Source organism: Hippichthys cyanospilos, chromosome 14, assembly GCF_059441005.1.
Source record: "Hippichthys cyanospilos isolate Australia breed blue-spotted pipefish chromosome 14, RoL_Hcya_1.0, whole genome shotgun sequence".
NCBI lineage: Eukaryota > Metazoa > Chordata > Actinopteri > Syngnathiformes > Syngnathidae > Hippichthys > Hippichthys cyanospilos.
The window spans coordinates 3,422,279-3,442,641 of NC_142382.1; the positions used below are offsets into that span (position 1 = coordinate 3,422,279).

Consider the following 20,363-nt stretch of genomic DNA (forward strand, 5'->3'; position numbering starts at 1 on the left):
ACATACATATACACACACACACACACACATACAAAAGGCACACACAAAACTCCAAACAAAACTAAAAATAAAAAGATAAACCCTATGAATGACTGACGGTTAAATGGTCAGTTTGCTATAGCGATAGTTAGTTTGATGAATGCAAAATGTTGTTGTCCAACACACATACACAAATAACAGCTTTTTTATTTAAAAAAAAAAAAAAAAGCAAATAGGTTGACACAAGCACATTGTCCCTCATGTTGTTTTAAATTACAAAAAATGTACAAAAGTGCATACATGGTGCAAATAAGAATTTAAAAGTCTATAAAAGAGTAAAAGCAGAGAGAGGTGGGGTAACACATTTGTACATTATTTTCAAGGTTTAAAAAGGATGGCTGCCTTTATGTTACAACGCAAGAAGAACCCAAAAGCTGCTCAGAAGGCTGCTGGTTATTAGGTAGTCCGACATACCAGAGGTTAATATTAATAATCATAATAAATATTGCTTAAATAACGCGCGTGCGGCTCAGGTGGTTGAGTTGCTTTGCTCGCGTTGGATTGCAGAAGCTCCAAGCCTCGGGGCGTTTAAGGTCTCCCAAAAAGATTCTCACCAGCTTTTAATGGCACTTAATGATACCTCCAAATTAGCGGATGTAAAATGCACAGTATTTGTTTAAAAAAAAAAAAGTTATTTGTGACCTGCAGTGATGAACGTTCCTGTCGGCCCTCATGAGAGTCCGATGAGCTGAGCAGCTGGTCAGCTCAACAGAAACAACAAAAATTTCTTCCTGGGTGATTTGGGAGGGAAAAAAAAAAAGGTCTGGTTCCACCTGGTGGATCAGTAACTGTTCTCGTGACCTGCCAAGATATAGAGGTTGCTCAGCGCGGTAGGGTTATCCGTCGGCCGGCTCTCCAGAACCACAACCCTGAAGGAAAAAAAAACACGAATTAGAACACAACACTTTTTACAGCGCTGCCCATAAAAGAAGTGTGCTAATTGTGGTGGCGTGTAGGCCTAAGTCAGCTTGTGAACTTCACGGTTTTTGAGGTAGTGAAGCCCAGTTCCAAATCAATACTACACACCAAAGCCTATTTTTCACCATGTCGCTGGTCCGTGTGAAAGGCACCATCAAGACAGAATGGGGGTACTAACATGGACGGTGACCAACTGAGGGCCCTTTTGAACCCTAAAACCATCATTTTCATTTTCTTGCTATTCTGTGTAATGACACGGTGACAAAATGGGAGACGGTCTGGACATTTTCTGCCACCCGAGGCGGTATCAGGAAACCCCTTTAAAACACTGCGCATCAAAGTCTTCTTTTCACTGTCACTTTTGTGGGGAAAGTACCGAGAGAGAGACAAAGAGACAAAAAGTCAATCTTGGGAGTAAAAAAAAAAAAATGGACGAAGGAAAAGGCCGGCCAGGTGTGGCATCTAACTCACTTCTGCCATCGTGTTGTTGCCAGGTAACCGTTTGGTGCATGTGATCAGCACGGAGATACTATATCATTGAGGTACACCTTCAGAAGTTATGAAGGCGAGCTGAGGAACTACAGATCACTCCTCCAGATGAAATTACATAGCGAGTGAGCAGGCGTGCTCAAAGGCAGTTGGCACGGCTCGATAAAGAAACGACGACCGGGACCAACCTGTCGGATCCGAGAAGGCGGAAAACTCTGCTTGGGTCGCTGATCTCCTGCGTGACCTGTGAATCGACACGAGTGTTATATTTAACGACCCTTCATGGAGCCCGATCAAAATGGCGATTTGAGACCAATAACAATTCTGTTAACTTGTAAGAGAAATTGCTTAAATGAATGCATGAGAGAGTTAAGTTCTCTTACATGAATTCATGGTTCATTTGCTTTTTGTTAAGCGTACACCTGATCAATATGACCAAAAGCATCCATAAATAATACATTCGATTTTTTTTTTAAATTGAGACATTCATCTGTAATCAGTATTTTCTTTCTGCCAAAATCTGCATCAACCTACCAAAATCCATATTGGTTGAGCCTGCTGGTGTTAATTATACATGGTAAGAAGATCATTGCAATAAAGATAGAAAATGTACTTTTTTAATAATAAATCTGTCAATTTCACACTAAAACCTAAAATGGAAGAAAACATTTTGTCGAAATCTAAGCGTAAACATAGTGTGCTCGCTATGTAATGTTCCGCTTGCGTGTACACACCATGTAGCCCGACACCGTGCGTGTAATATAAATGTTGACATGACAGGAGTCCGGCCGACGCGAAGCATAACGGGCGACACCTGCGAGGTGTTAAGCGCCCAGCCCGGACGGGGACGGAGATGTGATCCGGGTTTCGTGTGTTGATCGAGGCGGCTGGCGGAACAAATGTCCATCGAGGAGCCGCCCGCCCGTGAAGGAATCATACCCACACAAAAGCTGAATTATTCAAAAGCGCTCACTGTTGTGTTTATGACGGGGCATCAATTTTGCATGCCCGCTGACATTTAAGAAAAAAAAAAAAAATCCAGATGGCGGCCAAGCCACCGGCGGTATCAATTTCCATCAAAACAAAATGCTTCACCTCATGGTGATTTCTTGAACTTTTATTGTGTGAGCGAGACGGAGTAGTGATCGGGTTCACGCCAACGACAAGTTCATTACGCAGCAATGTGTAAACATCGACGAGACAATACACAAAACAACCACACACATTTGCAGCATATGGGGGATCAGGTTTGAAAAAGCAGGAGCCAATGAAAATTGCAGCTCCTGGGCTCCCCCTACAGTTGGAAAATGCAACAGACTTTTGGGAGGTCAGTAGCTGTAAAAAAATTAAAAAAAATTGCCAAGTAATAAACTGGGAATAAATGAGTTCATCTGTGTATTGCACTACCCCAGACGCTACTTTCCGCAATGCATGACAGCATTACAAGTGTTTTTACCTCGTTGGATTTGAAGCTCTTTCCCTGCATGCCGTGCTTCCAGAACGCCAGAACGCTGTCCTGCAGGCAAACTGCAAGGACCAAAGAGGACACTTGTAGACTTGGTCACACGAAGACAACGCACATAACTGCGCTAACAGGCTAGCCCATGATTACATTTGAGAATTTAATCTGGGTTAGGGGTTAGAAAAATTACCGACAGATCCGATGCCAAAGTCAAAACTGAGCTCAGATGCCAGCTTCTTGTTGGACTTCAATTTGCCTTGAAGGTTCACGATCTTCAAGTTTTCTGTGTGCAAACGTAAAGCAGATGAAATTGATCCAACTATGGACTTCACTTCTACTCGTTCCATGACAACAAGGTCAACTCACGGTCCAAGCACACCAACACGGTGTCTCTCTCCAGCTGAGTGACGTGGATGGCGTCCACCTGCTGATTACCTGCGAGCACAGGTGAAAGAGTGTGACAATTACATATTACAAGTATAGTGATTACAAAATGATTACAAATAAACACCGCATCCTTCTCAAGCAACTGAACAAAATAAACGACAATAAAGTTTAAGATTTGCTGCGATTCACTTTTTTTTTTTTTGGGGGGGGGGGTCATTTTAGAGGACTGAAAAGTCCAGTTTCATCCCTCAGCACAAGACAGGTGCGTAGGACTTACTGGTTCCCATCTCGGTGAACCAGGACGAGCAGGAGTTGAGGTTAATGGTCTCGAAGCGCACCACTTGACCGGGTTCTGCACCCTCACTGATGGCCACGCACAGCAATGGGTACTCCTGCTCGGGCACCACCAGCATCTCAAACACTTTCAGCGGGCTGGGAAGCGGGAAGTCAAAGTGCTGCGGACCAACGGGCGGAGAACGTATGTTAAGAGGGGATAGCCGGTGAGGCAACGCTGCATAATGTGGAACTCACCTTGATGAGCATAAACCTCTGCATGGGCTCGTACCATTGGAGCAGGACAATGCCGGACTGCAGGGCTCCGCACAGGTATTTGTGGCCTGTGTATGGGTTCCTGACTGGAAAGTACAAATACTTTGTTAATGTACTTAAGTAGAATTTACAGCCAAGTGCACGGGAATATTTTTTCCCAGATGACTTTTTGCCTTCACTCCCTCTATTTGAAACAAACATTATGCGGTGTGTTTTGCCCAAAAAGCCCTATAGAGTTTTTCAGCCTCCGCTTATGATTTATAAGCCCCATAGTACTAAGGTAGGTCTCTAACCCGAGGCCTGGGGGTCAAATCTGGCCGATGGTGTTATTCAAAGTGGCCTGCTAAAGCATTGCGAGACACTTAGCAGGCCACACTTCTATACCTTAATTCCCTCATATTGTAAAATACTATTTGGGTGTGCAGCTCATAGTCAGTATGTGTGCATTAATTATTTTTTCCACCTATGCTGCCTGGGGTTCATTTTGCCAAACGGACATACAAAAGCACAAACAGTGGGGGGGCTCACCGATGCAGCACTTGTGACAACCCTTTGTGTCGGGGATCTTGGTCGTCAGGGCGAACCTCCTGAGGGGACAAAATAGCTCTCTGTCAGCCCTGCTGAAAAGAGACCATGACCATGTCGTGAATCGGGCAGAGCCGCACAAAGGTTCCACTTGACTGCGAACATGTTCATTTTCACACAAGCAGCAGACAGCAAAGGAGCGTGATAAGGCCTCTACTATACTGCAGAGGAATTTTGAGAAACTGTCTGCCAAGTTACAGCAAATCACCCAAATAACCCAATTCAATAGGCTGAAATCCTTTCCATCACAAAACGTCATTAACTGAACAAGCAGTGCTTTCAAGGGATTATGGAATCTGGGATTTTTTTTTTACATTAAATCGAGTCCTCAGTAAGCAGACAACAATGCTAGTCATAGCACATCTATCACCTTGGTAGAATCTTGTCCGGAAAGCGGTGCGTCTGGAGCTGGGCAGCCAAGCCGGGTTTTTTCAGCTGCTCAAACAGCCCTATGAGGTTGTGGGAGTACAGCTGGAAGTTTTTCCCTGCAAGACAAGCCACAGTCAATGTCCCAATGCTCATTTTCTAACACTGTCGCCAGAAAACAACGGCGGCAGCTTGGACATTTTCGCAAGATTAGTCGTGAGCGGTGGCGCAAGTGTGACAATGATGTGAAGCGCCGTTACCTTCTGATAAAGCCAGTTAGTAGAGTGTCAAGTGAAGCCAGGTGGGAGGAGGGTGGACAGTGTTCAGAGGACAGAAAGGAGAAGAGAGCAGAGGTTATGAAAGACCAATACCAACGAAGCTGTCACGATTTGTCATCGCATAAACCACATCAAACGGCGGCAAGAGATTCAGCCGTATTAGGACATTTTGATGACATGTTAAAAGCAGTATGTAGTAACGTCACTTACAAATATAGCGGTGAGCAGTTCTTGCATCAAAACAAGACATTTGGTGCAGCTCTACAAGCTAAAAATCTTTCAGCAATATTCCTCTTTTAGCAATAGCTACTAACTACTTAATTGATGCATTTAACCCGTGGGTGTCCAGGGATTTTTCACTATGGGTGACTTTGGGTTCTGCTGTGATTTGGGTCAGCAAAAGAGTCAGTAGGTCCTACAACTTGAGTATGAACAGCTATTTGTACATGAGAAAAGGGAAGTGAAGCTTCAACTCCAAACCCACAAGGTTCTATCAATTTTACAACGACATGAGTGGCAGCAGCTCCTGAGAGGCACGCCGATCACACAAAAGGAAGAAAAAAAAAAAAACAAACATCTATTTTCTGGACGGGCGGTGTTGCCAGATAACACGGGACAAAAGCAGCGGCGGATGATGACGCTGACGGGTAACGTGGGCCATAGCCACTTACCTGATAAAGACATCAGGTTGTTGTTGATAACATACAGCCACGTGCACTTCCTGGGGAATAGCTAAGAAGAGACATAAAGACGATGTATAACCGACCTAGCATTGACAGAGCAAAAACATTCAGCTTGAATTTAGTCAGGCATGCTGGATTTACGTCACATGAACCTTGACACAATTCAATTAATTTGCTCCCAAGTGGCTCATATTTGATTTTGATGTCTATTTGATTTATTCACAGCGCACCCAGGCCTTTTTTCCTCCCTAGAATGGAATTTTAGCAATTGTATTAATTCCAAAGGAAATACTGGATTTGAGAAATAGGTGTTCTGAGATACAAGTGAGATCAAGAAACAAATTAAACTCATAATTCAGGCTACCACCGTATGTGGTAAAAGGGTTGACTCCAGCTGACTTTACCTGCTCCATCGTGGCTTCGTGCAGCTCGTTCAGATTGAGCGTATAAATGCCGTCCTCTGTCCCAAAGATCAGGTACTGATCTAAGCGGGGAACGCATAATGAACATACGTCAGGAAGGTGTAAAACGCAAAGGTCGCCGGCCGCCTGGAATTGGGGTTCTACCTTTGGTGTCTGGATGAATCCAAGATGTGGCACAGTTGATCTTCAACGGACACCCATCAAACACTTTGGAGAAACAAGCGCCCATCTAAAGACAAAAGGGAAACGACATGTAACTGCCTTGCAACCTGTAAACAAATACAGTGCTGCTCAGCTTCCTGCGAGATGTCTTTGCTGTATAGTTAAATATTCCTTCATAAATATTTACCTTTATCAAGATCATTTTGGTTGACTATTATGAATTTATTTGAGGATTTACTGCTAGTAGTTTTAGCCGTTTATTTCATTACAAGTATTACACGAGGTGAAGGAAGCCCTCCGCAAGAAAAATATAGGAAAATCCCTGTACCAATGTGAACTCAACTATGATTTCAGAGGCATGTTAAAGACAGTAAAAAGGTCAACATGGAAAAAACTGCAAGCACACGGTAGAGCGAGTAACATTTCGCCACAGGACAATAGCATCACCGTGTAGACAAACTGTTCACTCACCAGCACTTTGGGCGTGGGTGGCAAGCCGTTGATGGCCGGTTTCTAGCGAAGAGAAGAGCCGAGGATACAATCAGTCATTATCAGCAAAATGGAATTCTAGCATCCGGAAATATTCGAAACACTTCACTTTTGTCAATTTTGAACATATAGCAAAAGCTTTTTTTTTTTTTTTTTTTTACTCCCCCTCTTGTTTTTACCATTTGGGAATAAAAGTGATAGGTTTGGATAAAGGCAATAATACAAAATATAGAAAAAGTCAAGTGATGTGAATATTTTCGGAATATGCTGTACTTGAACGTTCGATAAATGTCCCATCTGAGGTAGACGGGTGGACAAATACATACAGGAAAATCTTTCTTCAGCTTCCGATGTGCCCGGTGCGGCGCCGGCTTGGGACTGTCGCCGTTCACGCTTCCGTCTGAGTCGTCATCTTTGGGATTGGCACAAAGTCGTCGGTATTATTGGACATTAATGGGGTATTGCATACAGAGAAATCAAATCAAAGCTGTCCCTCACCTTTGCTTTCACACTTAGTGACAGCTTTGTTTAAAAAAAAAAAAGAAAAAAAAAATGACCAATGAAGCACTCTAAACATAAATTTTCTCTCATGATGTTCTTGGGCTTAAAAACATAACAAATCACAAGAACTATCAATGGCAGTATATGAGTTTCACTTTTTGAATTGAACTACGATTTTTTTTGATGAACCGGTACGGGTATATAAAAACTAATTTTGTCCTAGCATGTCCTTACCCTGATCCGAGGCGGGAGACAGGAGCCCGGGGCTGCTGACGCTGACAGAGAGGTAGTCCGGTGATGAGCCTCCGGCCTTGTTGCCGTGCTCTGGTGTGCTGCGGCGCCGTGCCACCTGGGCCGGACCGTTTTCCGCGTTGGGGAAGCGCCGCACTGTCAGCGAGCGCTCGTCATTGAGGGCCGCGTCCTCAGATGGACTGTGGAAGCGGGGCTGCGGTACGACGAGACGAAAGCCGGCGATGGTCAGGTCAAGCGATGTTTATTTGTACAGCTTTAGTGATTAATCACCAAGATTTCATCATTTGCATTGGCTCTCACCTTCGGGGGCCGAGGAGGTGGATAATTTGGCTTCAGAGTGGATCTGAAATCGGAAATGGGGGTCAAATGTGGATTTTTTTTTTTTTTTAATCAGGTATAATTGCACATTTGAATGAGATCAAACATTTTGTCTAACGGGTATTGATGAACCAATGTATTTAGCATTGAGGTTGTAGTTTTAGCTTCAGGTCATGACAGCATGTGTAGCTTAGTTACGTGACAATACTAAATATCACAATTTTTGATGCCTTGTTCTGAGTAAGGCAGTATGTGTGATGGTTAAACACAAGCTTTTCCTCACAGTTCCACTTCTTCGAAGGCGTCCTGGAGGTGCGCGACGTGTCCCCTGCAGCGAGTAAACAAGTGAAGCAGAGAGGAATATTCAGGGATTATAGTTGATGGCGAATAAATAAGGATGGCAGGGAAAGAGTAGTACACATGTTTTGGGAGGTACTGTACATGCTTCAAAATAGAGCAGTGACGCCAAACCTCAGAGAAATCATTGACAATATAGGTGGGTAATGGACCCTAAGTTGTTTGAAAATTTTAATAAGCCAATCTTTATTATTTATTTGGAATCATTGTTCAATAACCGATTATTTAATCAATTAGAAAATGTATTTATTTAATTTTTTTATCTCCAATACAGCAATTAAACACAATAATAATTCCAACTTTTTTTGAAGACTAAGTTTTTAAAATACCCTACAGCAGGTATTTGCCAACGCAGCATTTTTTTAACTCTTTTGATGTCTGCATTTTTTAACAACTTGAAGTTGTTAAACACAAACGTAGAAATAAAGAGAATTGGACCTGCAGAGTAAATCTAGCCTTTTAGACGTACATCACGTTAATGATGGTACTGCCTTTACCTGGGAAAATCACGAGGGTTGGCATCCCTTCTACTCTTTATAATTTCACACATTTCAGTTTTACTGTACAGGGGGAGTTTGAAATGACTAACAACACAAGCTGATTGTGTGCTATTTAAATGACCAAAAAAATATCAACAGGAGGATTTACAAAACATTGTTGGAGGGTGTCACTGTGATTATCAAGTGAGTAGGTAGGTAGTCTAATAGATGCAGACTAGAGTAGAACACAAGCAACAACAGAGTTAAGCGTTACCGTTGGAACAATTCGTCCTCAACGCTTTTGAGGAGACTCCTTCGGTTGGGGGGGACGAGATGAGAGACGAGACAGGCCAACAGCCAAAAGAGGGTGGGGAGAGAGATAGAAAGACAAGCAAAGCAAAAGGGAGACGTGAGAAGGAGCTTGCTCACTTAAAATAAAAACATATAGCAAGCAGGGGCTGGGGGGGGTCATGCACATTAACAATCGGTAAGTCAAGCAGTCGTGACTTTAAACATTTCATCGTGGATGTGCAAGGGGGAGACAAAGCCGAGTTTAAAAAAAAAAAAAAAAAGGAGGGGGAGTGTGGGCATAAACAAGGGAGGATGCCTTGACGATGGGACCCAGGGCTTACCTGGCTGTTATTCCGCCCTCGGCAAAGGGGCTCCAGGGGGACTGGAAGTCATTATCCTTACACACATCCTGTGGAAAGACATCAACACAAATGGCAGCGGGTTGATATACCTGCGCGCCGGCACCATTGCACGGTGTTTGATCCTCACCATTTCCGAACGGGCCTCCGTTTCCTTTCGCAGTGGCGGTTCAAATTGCAACTTGTCAACTGCCAACAACAGGGAGACACACACAAGAGGGCACACTTAACTAAATGGCGTTTGGGCGTTCTCTACCCAGCAAATTTGAAATGTGGGAAGGGTCAGTGAAAAATATGGATAAAAACGAGGCAAATTACTTGTAATGCCACTTCTATATCAAGGTTTACTTATTGCAGGTTAATAATATAATACTGTGCAGAAACTTGACTGCACGTTAGCATTGTGAGCTAATTAAATAAATGTCGCAGACACTGGTTAGAAAATACTTTCTTAGAACATCTGTTGCTAATGGTATAGCCAGCAAACGGCCGGCCAACAGTACATCCTCTTAAGTTCAACTTTGGATGGTGACCCTAAAAAGACCTAAAATTCAAACTTGAGGCTCTGTGTAAAAGTCATTGGTGGAAAAAGATGGGTGTTCTGTTACGTTAGATGACGTATTCCTACAAGATCTGTGTGAAAAACGTCCACCGATGCTCACCCATCAATTTGCTGGGCATTGTGGGAAATTTGCAAATGTATAAAATGCGTTGCACTCATGTGAAAATTGTGCAGGATCTGACAGCAGATTGACTGACCTAAAAACAAAACTGTGCTTCACTTGATTTATCATGAGGTCCAAACGCTAACGAGAAATATGAATAAATCTCACGTTCAAGAGCCAATATAAACAAGGTTAGATAGGTTGAGGGTAAAAAAAATGTGCTCCAAACCATGAGTCATGTCAACTGCAGGGTCAAACACACACACACACACACACACACACACGGCAAATAAATAAATAAACAGGTGCTGAATCAGGCATGAGTCAACAATTTCAATCCTACTCGTCACGGTTGAAACAATGCTATTTCTGTCAGAGTTCTACGCACATGTATTTTTGAGGGGGGTGGAGGATTAGGTGTTACGACAAGACCACACGAGAGGGTGAGCGTGGGAGTTCCAAACAAACACGCGCACGTTGTCTTGCTACGCCGTCACTGACCTGCTTGGATCCCTTGAGGGGATTGTGGCCCTTGTCGCTCTGTTCCATTGTTTGCTTCAAGGTGAAAAAGACACATTGAGAAGGATGTGTGTGTTCTATAGCTCTATTTCTACACACGTGTTGTGGCCTGGAACAATGCCGGCGCAGAATGAGAGGTAGTGAGATCTCTAGTGACCTGAACGGTTCTGCTGCTAACACCAGTGAGGGGATGTGGGTGGTGTTGTTGTAGTTTTTTGTGTGTACTTACAGGCCATCTCAGAGCGTGTCCTCTCTGCCCGGGCATGCTTGTTGGTGGAGCGGATGGTGTGTCGGACCACAGAGAGAGGCTGCGAAAAAGGTTTGGCACAGTTTGTCGCATTCACAAGGCTTTTTCTTTTCCTATTATGTACCTAAAATATATCTTGCATCAGTAATACCTGTAAGTTCTTGTTTAATGTACTCAATAAAAACCCCTCTATTTGTTTGTGACCATAACACAAGTTTTCACACTTGCGTCTGGCATCAACATTTATGCAAGCACACAAATCGTATTGAACACGTTCACCAGCAGATAATACCTGCCATGACTCATCACGGTCTGGATGACTGTTCTGTGTGTAGATTTAACAGGATCTTTTTTCTTGTCTTTTTTTTTTTTTTTTTTTTTTTTTAACTTGAACATGTTGATTCATGGTGTGATTGGGTGCATGAATGGGTGTTTGTCTCTGTGTGCCCTGCAATTGGCTGGCAACCAGTTCAGGGTGTCCCCCGCCTACTGCCCAAAGCCAGCTGGGATAGGCACCAACAAGCCAGTGACCCTTGTGAGGGTAAGCGGCTCTAGAAAATGGATGCACAGATGGCTGTTGATTCGTACCATGTCATTCTTAGCAGGATGGTCTGGTTCACCAAACATTATTTTGGTTTAGGTTGTTTTGCAACATTTATGAAGTTATGTTGAGTTCCAAAAATCAAAATATATCTTTTTAAAACGCCTCTTTTGAGTTCCTCTTAGTTCCTTGAGTATTATGTATTAAAAAAAAAAACTAAAATCAAGGATGTGTATCCCGCGTCAGCCACACTCAGTAAACATAATAAGTGACTGGAATGCAGTGGACCATCTTTTATTTGCATTGACATGCACAAATGTCGCGACTGCTCCTTACCTCAAGGTCGTCGTCGTCCACCTCGGTATAAATCTGGTGGTTATCAGGGTTGTTCATCTTGTCCAGCAGGTCGACGGCAAGCCGCCTGGACAAGCCCGTCTGCGCCACATACACATGCTGCGCGGAAACAAGAAGTTACATGAAGAAGCTCAAGTGCCTATTGCTACTATAAAGAAGTATTTGCTTACCGAAAGGAGTTTCTCTGCTGTGGGCCTCTTCTTGGGGTTCTTGGTGAGGGACACTTTGACAAAGTTGTGGAAGGCAGCCGACCTGTGCGTGCAAAAATATTCAGGGTCACAACATCATCCTCAAACGAAGGCACCGTGGGGAGGGCACTCACCATTTGTTTTTGTCTTTTAGTTTGGGCGGCTGGAAGCTGCTCTTTGACATCAGAAACAAAGCCCTAAACAAACAAAAAAGGCATTTGACTTAAGATGGGCATTCCCAACCCAAATTATATTGCAAACCATTTTTAAAAAGGATACACCGTCTTACTGGACGTTAATGTGTCTATGGGTGGAGCTCATCCTATTTGAGCAGCAGCCATTGTTTACCTCATTGGGTGCAGGTCAAACATGGGAGGCTGCAACTCGGCCAGCTCGATGGAAGTGATGCCCACTGCCCAGATGTCGCACAGCTGGTTGTAACCGCCGTTCTTTTCCACTGCTGCCACCTCTGGAGCCATCCTACACAAAGTCGGGAGAGGGCTGGGGTTACTTTGGCTTCTGAAGACATTTTCCCAAGTGCCTCAGTGGAGAGAGAGACTCACCAGTAAGGCGTCCCGATGAAGGACTTCCTCTTGGCGATGGTGGCCGTTATTTTTGCTGCCACACCAAAGTCAGCTGTACACACATGAATGAGAACAACGCAAGCACAAAATAAAGGGAGAGTTGTGATAAAGTCATGATTAACACAACACACATAAAACAATATGCACAAAATATAAAACATAAAAAAATGTACAACACACACATATGTTGGTAAATATTAGGGGACTAGAGCTACACAGAACTGAGGAATGAGGACACGCAGGAGCTGCTTACCCAACTTGACGTCGCCATCGTTTGTCAGAAGTATGTTGGCTCCCTGAACACAAACCACAAAAACACACTAGGGTTATTTTCTGCATATGACGTCTCATATCACATGTCTTATTCTTTGAAACATAAGATGAAGCTTCACTTCCGTCTGTGAGAGAATCCTGTAGATAGAAGGAAATATGTGTAGATAGAAATCTTAATCGATACAAAATAATATTTTTTTTTCTTTCAAAATAGGCTCCTTTTGTCCAGATAATAGCTTTGCACATCTTGGATGTGAATGATGCATTATGGCCTGAAATGACTTTCAGTTCACAGCTGTGCATTTACATGAGTTTAAGCCGCAGATTTTTACGTTGGGTGGCCAATTAAATTGGAAAGTGAAACCAAACTTTTGACTGGCCATTTATTTTTCAGACAAAAAGTCAATGTAGAAATGAACGTGACAAGCTCAGCGGTGGGAAGTAACAAAGTACAACCACTTCTGAAACAGACTATGAGTGACTTGTGTGTGTGGGCGAACGAACCTTGATGTCACGGTGCATTTTGCCTTTGGTGTGCAGGTATCCCAAACCCTACAAAAAGCAAATCAAGACAATTAGTTATCTTTACACAGAAGTTTTTAATTTATGTTTTTCCAAATCAGCAAATCACCTGTAATGTCTCCCGGCAGACATATGCAATCTGCATCTCTGACAGAGGTCCCGTCACTGCAACATTTAGGAGGTGATTGTGTGAGTGCTGTTCACTATTAATGGTAAGGTAAAAAAAAAAAAAATTAAAAAAAGGGGGTTCCCACCATGATAAATGTCCTGCAGGGATCCCCCTCCGCAGTACTCCATGCATATCCACAGTTTCTCTCGACTGAGGTAGGCAGAAGGAAAAAAAATATTAAACTGTCAGTATCATAGATTCACCCCCCCACCCCCCCCCCCAAAAAAATTGGTTAGATGGAATTGACTAATTAATTCCCAAATATAGGAAACACTCTTAATTTTAGGGTCAAATTCTGGTATTTTCTATAGGGTGAAAATGTAAAAACTATAGCAAAACAGAAAAAAAAATCTCATCTTTGTAAAGTCTTCATATTTTCTTGTGTTCCTATCCATAGGGTTAGATATTTGTTGTGAATTAAGTGTGTATCAGATTTCCCAGTGAACGGTCAGTGAACGCTGCACCAGTGTAACACTGAATGCGCTCAAAGCAGTTGTTTTCCTTTTTCCTTGTGACGTAGCTTGAGTTCATTTAGCCATAAACACTCGAATTTGCGCACTATCCAGTGTTCCAACAAGTTTATGATTATGTCATTAATAAATGGGTGAAATTGAATTTTTTTTTACATTATTTTAAGTGACGCACAACTTGCCACATCTAACTGAATCAGCTTGGAGACATCATGAACTTTACATGATCCTCGAAGTTTTAGTCAAATTCCTGTGTGTGAACAAGGATGGACTCTGACGTTGGTTCAGTCAGCTCACTTCTTTTAGTGAAAATAATGCCATAACCTCAGCTAACACGAACTGCCGTTAGCTGCAACAGGCACTTGCTTTAACGTGGAGGATTCTAGTCAAACCTGCTGCTAAGTCGGGAGCGGCTGTACTTCCTGTCCCGCAGAGGCGGAGAGGGGGCCCTCGCGGCGGAGCCAGTGTCAAATTGTGACTCTGCGATTAGCATGCAACTTCCCGCTGGCGGTCCCGTTAAAAGCACGGCGTGCTGAACACTGACACTTGACATGCGCTCTCACCAGAGGTAGCTCCCAAAGTAGGCCACAATGTTGTGGTGCATGCATTCCTTCACCATGAAGATTTCCTGCTGGATGATGGAAAAGTCGTCCCCTGGAACACAACGGCATGGAAAACACATTAGCGTCCGTGCATGCAAGGAGAACTCAGAATCTGTACCAAAAAAAAGTTTTTTTGAAGGCAAGCTGAAGGCCTTAGGTTTAGTAACTAAGATTGGGGTTTCAAGAAAATGTTCCATTATGTCAAATTCTGATTTCAAGCTAATATTAAATTTGGGCATTGAAATTGTCTCAGGGTTTCAAATTTGGGTTATAGTTCAGGGATTGGATTTCAAACAAGGGTTGGTGTTGTAAAGAAGCTTTTCAAGCCTAGTTTTTCAAATTGCCATTTAAAGTGAGGCAAGATGGGGTCTTGTCGATTCCGATGTTTGATAGAATAAAATACTGACAACCGATTAATAAGCCAATGAACTCATTCTATCCCTAAGACTTATTTTTATTTGTTTAGAGTCCAGACATTCAAAGTTCAAATTTGGCTTTTAAGTCAGGGGGAGCATTTCAAATTAAGGTTTCAAGAAAGAGTGATGGATTTAAATTAGGGCTTGAAGTTGAGCTTGAAGATAAGAAATTTAGGCTCGAAGCCTTGATTAAGGATTCAAATTAGAGTTTCATTCAAGGTAAGAATTTTCAAATTTGGGGGTTTGAGTTTCAAATCTGGTTTTTAGGATGGGTGTAGGGTTTCTATCCCCAGCTAAAGTGAGGGTTAAGGTTTCAAGTTAGGGATTGAAATGACAATTGTGCAGCACAGGCAAAAGGAACACTTTGTACTCGTAACATTCGCTTCTACAACTCTCAAACATCCAAGCAGTAGAAGTTAAAACAAAAAAAAAAAGTCAGCCAGCTGCTTCCAATTGATTTTGATTACAGCGAGGTTCCAAAGTCCACGTGAAGTTAAAAAGACCTGGAACAGATCATGCGCTGCAGAGGAAGCTGTGGTGAATAAAGTCAACATTCAATATGTCACTGCTACTTGTGCATGAACAGTCAGGTCGCATTTAATATTAGTGGAGCTTGAAATCTTTTGAATTGGCTTTCCAAAAACGGCTTAGGGTTTCAAACAAGCGTTGGAACTCATTATCTGCCCTTGAAAGCTGTAGAAGTCAAAGATTTGTTTTTACTGGGCTGGCAGAGAATGAGTTAAAAGTATTCCAAGGACTTCCTCGGCTTGAGGTTCTGTCACATATTTCAGGTTTGTGAAGGTCACTTTAAAGCTTCTGCATGTTCCTTGGCTTTGTGCGCCATGTTGACAGTAGCGTACGAGTCAGCAGCCACAAATATTTGGGGAAAGGCTAATTTCAGAGACTTGACTCAGAGCTGATAGGAAAAAGAAAAAAAACACACATGCGCGCTCACACACACATACACAGCGGTCACTCCTAGAGATGCCTCACTTCCAGTGAGTGTCTGCATAAAACACAGTGTTTACAGAGTTGACTATGCGGTTCGCTCAAAATGGTAAAATATCATTTTTGCAGAAAGAAACACGGGTATTTATGGGAAAATGAACTCGAGCTACATCGCGAGGAGAAGGATAAACAACTGCTTCCAACGCATTCACCGTTACACTGGCGCTGCGTTTACTGACTGCTCAAATGTTTTCAGTGTCAAACAAGTGAGAGAAGACCTTCCAATGAGCTGTGGGCCAGAGGGCCATGCCACGCCTTTGTGTGCCAGCGTCACGCGTGCCGGTCGAACCAGTTTTGATATTGCAAATACAAAGCTCCTAACCCTGCGAAGTTGACTCTGGCATGATCAGAGCTTTTAATTAGGCTGAATGTCATAAATTATATCATTAGATTAGAGAAAATAAGGACAATATCAAGTTTCAAACAAGGGCTAGGGTTAGCCCTAGCATTCGTGATAGCATTCGTCCTGGTTGCATTGTGGGTAAGGTAGTGTTGCGGCTAAGCTAACCCGTGTAAGCAAACAAGATCAGGCGCATTTCACGGAAAGTAATCAACATGATGTAACCTTTTTCCTAGCAGAATGGCGCTGATAAACAAGCATCTAAAAAGGAAGCACGATCGATCTTCTACAGTTGCTGAATAAAATAGGCCCAGGGATACAACTACAAATGTATTTCCAAAGTTTAATAAATCAGTTGGATGACACAGAACCCCCCCCCCAATCAAAAATGCTTTACGCTGGTTTGGGGGTATTTGACTTAAAAAAAAAAAAAAAAACATGGCAAAAAAACAACATGGCAAATAAATGAAAGAGAAAATCTTAATCTCCTCCTCGTAACCATCTGAGCTCGGTGGTTGGTGGCTGATCTGATCTGCATAATCTCACTTAATCCTCACCGCGTTGACTGTTCGCGTCGGTTGGGAAGCAGAAGCATGTTCTTACCTGCTTCCAGTTTGATGATCTTGACCGCCGTCAGTTCGCCGGTTTGGATGTTGCGCGCCTGAAACGAGAGCAACGCGACACTCAGACGCTGATTTGCTTCCATTAAAATGTACATTATTTCTGTTGGAAAGATCACCACGATAAAAAGAAAAACAACAGCAAAAAAAAAAAAAATAATGTATGACATTCCATCTATAAGGGACAAAAAAGTTGTAAAGAAGAAAACATTTGAGTAACTTAAGCTTTGATTAATAGAAAGGCCACATGGTTTTGAAAATTGCAGTAATCAACATTCAATGGATTAATGGACCTCTTGAGTTTGAAATGTTCGACAGCATTAGAGTAAACCAAGTTAGTAGCTAGCGCTAACGCTGGAGATGTGTGCTATATTATACAATGACGACGTCACTGATTAGCAGGTTCTTAGCGTCCGTGATAATGTAATGACAAAAATGAAGTCGAAAGCACTCAAGATAGCCTCTCCGCAAACACAGCTGCAAAGGCCAACTTCAAAATGAAGCCGTCATATAAAAATAAAGACCCTATACTTTTATTCTTATCGTCAATCCAAATAAAATCACTTTCCCGGCGATTGTTACAGAAAACACCACAGATGTTTTTATAGGTAAGCGGGCCCGGTCTCCGGATTGAGGTCAAGGCGAGACATTGCCTCTAATCTGCCACAAATCAAGTGAATGTAAATGAAGCGATTGCAATAAAACCGGCAAAATGCGCGCTGTTTTCCTTGACTCAGGTATTTCCACACACACCATGATGTTCAGACACACTGATGAGATTTGGCAAGAGAATAGCAGAATTCCAGGCGAAGCATTCCAGCGTCAGCCTTGTGGGGTAAGTGGGGTTGGGGAGACAGGGGGATGAAGGGATGAGGGTGGGGGTTACGGCCACAGATGCTTTGTATAGAAAGAAAAGGAGGAGGGGCACATGAGTTGAACGATGAATGTATATCTGCAGCAGATAGATCAACAAGAAGCAGACGGCACATGTCGCTTCATTTGTGACCAACAAAAATGCGAGGAATTCTCTTCAAGATTTTCGAGGAACTTGTGTGCCCCGAATTTCCACCACGCGCAGTCGCAAAGCAAATGCAGTAACTCAAAACCAACTCATTGAACGTGTTCGATTGATCGGGTTCATTTTTTTAAAAAAATGAAATTTAGAAAAGTGGTGCTCAAATGGGGGAAATGTCTTTTTGGATTTTTTAAAATAATAAAAAGGACAGCACTTCTCAAATTGGAGTATGAGTACCCTTAGGGGTATTGAAGGCACTTTAAGATGTACCTAAGATTTTAACAGAGTTTCTGCCAGTATCAGCCAAACTAATTCATTGCATTGAACGAAATTATAAATTTTTCTTTCCAAATTAAAATTAAATGCAAATTAATTTAAAGATGAAGCAATTTAGTGCAAACTTGACTCCTTTGCAGATCTTTTTTCATTCACTTTTAGAAATAAACTGATTGTAAAACAATTTTCTGGGGTTTCTGAATAAAATCCACCTGCAGGTGCCACTGCTAATGTAGTTCAAAATGTAATAAATCAGACGCAGATGGAACAGTGCTCTGTTTCAAGTGTTTTTTCTTCTCAGCTAACAGAAAGAGGAGGCTCGAGAAGTGGGAGCGCGGTAACAGTTACTTACACAGATGGCATTTGATTAAATAGCTCGCCACTAACATTGTGGCTTACTCAGAAGAATGGATGCAGAAGACTGTTCAAAATTCATGTCCAACCCGGTAGTGGTAAAATAAAGAAGTATGCGAGCATCAAATACTAAACGGCGCACCGCTTCGATTAGCGTCGTGAAAAGGTGACCTCAGGCAAACAGGGATCCAGCAAAAATTGCTGCATCAATGCACATACCTTGTAGACGTCCCCATAGGTACCGCTTCCCACCCGCTGGATGAGCTCAAAGTCATGCTGGGGGTTTCTCCGTTGGATCTCGCCGCTGGGACGGGGAAAGATGTCCATGCTGGGTCTGATGCTGGAGGACACCCGTGCGAGCTATTTGCTGGAGCTTAAGAACAAGTCAACGAGTGCTCCGTTTATTCAGTTGGTCCTTGCGGCTGCTCCATTGCCTAAAAACGAGGAAAAATGGAAGACAAGTTTGTCAGGGAATTTTTTTTTTAGTCCCAAAATGCAGAAAATGAATCGTAATTGATGTTGCTCTCAATTATAAATTAATATTGAGCTACATTAAACGATACTTTTAATATTTTATATGATGAAGCATTAAAATCAGCATGTATGGAAGTTATCAAAGAAAGAGAGTAGAGATTGGAAACAAAGAAAGAAAACTATGATAGTAGATACGAAGCATTGAATGTATAAAGGATGGAGGAAGGAAAAAGTAAACTAAGATGTAGAGATGAAGGTATGAAGGAAGAAATCAAAGAAAGGTGAGATAAATTAAAAGAAGGGCTAAAGAAAAGCTGTACAAGAGAATGGTACAATATAAGAAAATAAAGGATGAGAAAATGGCATTATCATACGTCGAAAAGAAATAAAGATGAGAGAAGAACTGATAAAAGAAAAGAAGTAAAATAAAATAACTTTAATAGGAAGGCCTGTTCATAAAGATGAGTGTGAAGCATTTTTACTTAGTTTCAGAACTTACAATGTGAAAAACATCTCAGTGCATTTCATTCAACTTAATTCAAAAATAACTCAAACATCGAATCGAAATGTTGGGACATGTTGGCACAGCATTTCAGTTTCATGATGGCGCAGGCTAATTGCTGGGCACGTATGACAAAAGTAAAATACTAAACAGGGATTCAAACACGCATTTCGTCTGCTTCTTTAGTTTCAAATGCAATACTAAGTTAACCAAAGCACGTTTTAAACGTGTTAAAGTCTGTCCCACGACATTTAGAAGACTCGAACTACTCCAGGAAATAGCCGGGCCCAGGTCCACCATTTACGGCAGAGCAACAGGGGGAGTTAGCATCCCGGCTAATGCTAACGGCTAGTTTGTACAAACTTGAGCAAAGCCCCCTGGCTTACCGTTCGTTTGGACGACTCGTCCGTTCATTTTATTTTTCAAATATCCATTTTATACTTTTGGCGTCGAAAGATGCGATGAAAAACAGAATCTTTCCACCGGGCGTCCTCTTTTTTTTTTTTTTTTTTTTTTTGCCACCGAGGCGTTCAGAAAGTTGAGGCGGCTCTCGGTGTCTTTCCTTCGGGCAAACAGCGACCTCGTTCAGCAGGAGTCGTCGCCACCAACTTTCGGAAATGTCATCCTCCTTGCTCGGTTGACAGCTTCGAATCGGAGAGTCGTACTCCCAAATAGTGGCGACGGATGTCAAAACTTCGATAATTTTTATGATTCCATGTGTGTTAGTTTAATACGCCAATGATTAAAATAAGCAACAACAATCGGCTGCTGTTAATCCGTGTAAATTTCTGGATCCTAGTGACGCGTTCATGAAAGTAATAAAAACTCCGACTCAAAT

General features: G+C 42.4%; 1 protein-coding gene across 8 annotated transcripts; it reads right to left on the bottom strand.

The window, feature by feature from the left end:
* Positions 1-168: 168 nt before the first annotated feature.
* Positions 169-20,324, bottom strand: map4k5 (mitogen-activated protein kinase kinase kinase kinase 5). 8 transcript variants are annotated; one of them, XM_088433180.1, is made up of 36 exons: positions 19,912-20,324; positions 18,769-18,983; positions 16,888-16,945; positions 14,482-14,572; positions 13,534-13,598; positions 13,389-13,444; positions 13,262-13,309; positions 12,738-12,780; positions 12,464-12,536; positions 12,249-12,380; positions 12,035-12,097; positions 11,883-11,964; positions 11,695-11,811; positions 10,800-10,878; positions 10,553-10,606; positions 9,517-9,575; positions 9,369-9,436; positions 9,011-9,049; positions 8,184-8,228; positions 7,883-7,925; positions 7,565-7,775; positions 7,328-7,351; positions 7,156-7,241; positions 6,812-6,853; positions 6,323-6,407; positions 6,161-6,240; positions 5,745-5,805; positions 4,800-4,914; positions 4,373-4,431; positions 3,827-3,930; positions 3,573-3,750; positions 3,275-3,343; positions 3,099-3,191; positions 2,903-2,973; positions 1,635-1,690; positions 169-908 (listed from the first exon to the last, which is right to left on the bottom strand). In XM_088433180.1, the coding sequence occupies exons 2-36, from the start codon at positions 18,874-18,876 to the stop codon at positions 821-823; spliced, it is 2,745 nt and encodes a 914-aa protein (XP_088289306.1). In that variant the 5' UTR covers positions 18,877-18,983; positions 19,912-20,324; the 3' UTR covers positions 169-820. The 8 variants fall into 8 exon arrangements, with proteins under 8 accessions (XP_088289306.1, XP_088289304.1, XP_088289309.1 ...); XM_088433178.1 differs by having other exon boundaries at positions 4,373-4,464; XM_088433183.1 differs by lacking the exon at positions 10,553-10,606 and having other exon boundaries at positions 4,373-4,464.
* Between the last annotated feature and the right edge of the window lie 39 nt (positions 20,325-20,363).

Excerpts from the sequence above, each read along its gene's own strand:
- map4k5 (XM_088433178.1), bottom strand. The coding sequence starts at position 18,876 with ATGGACATCTTTCCCCGTCCCAGCGGCGAGATCCAACGGAGAAACCCC. Across the intron at positions 16,946-18,768 it reads CCTATGGGGACGTCTACAAG|GCGCGCAACATCCAAACCGG; the intron begins GTATGTGCATTG and ends CTCTCGTTTCAG. Across the intron at positions 12,537-12,737 it reads CGATGGCGACGTCAAGTTGG|CTGACTTTGGTGTGGCAGCA; the intron begins GTAAGCAGCTCC and ends ATGTGTGTACAG.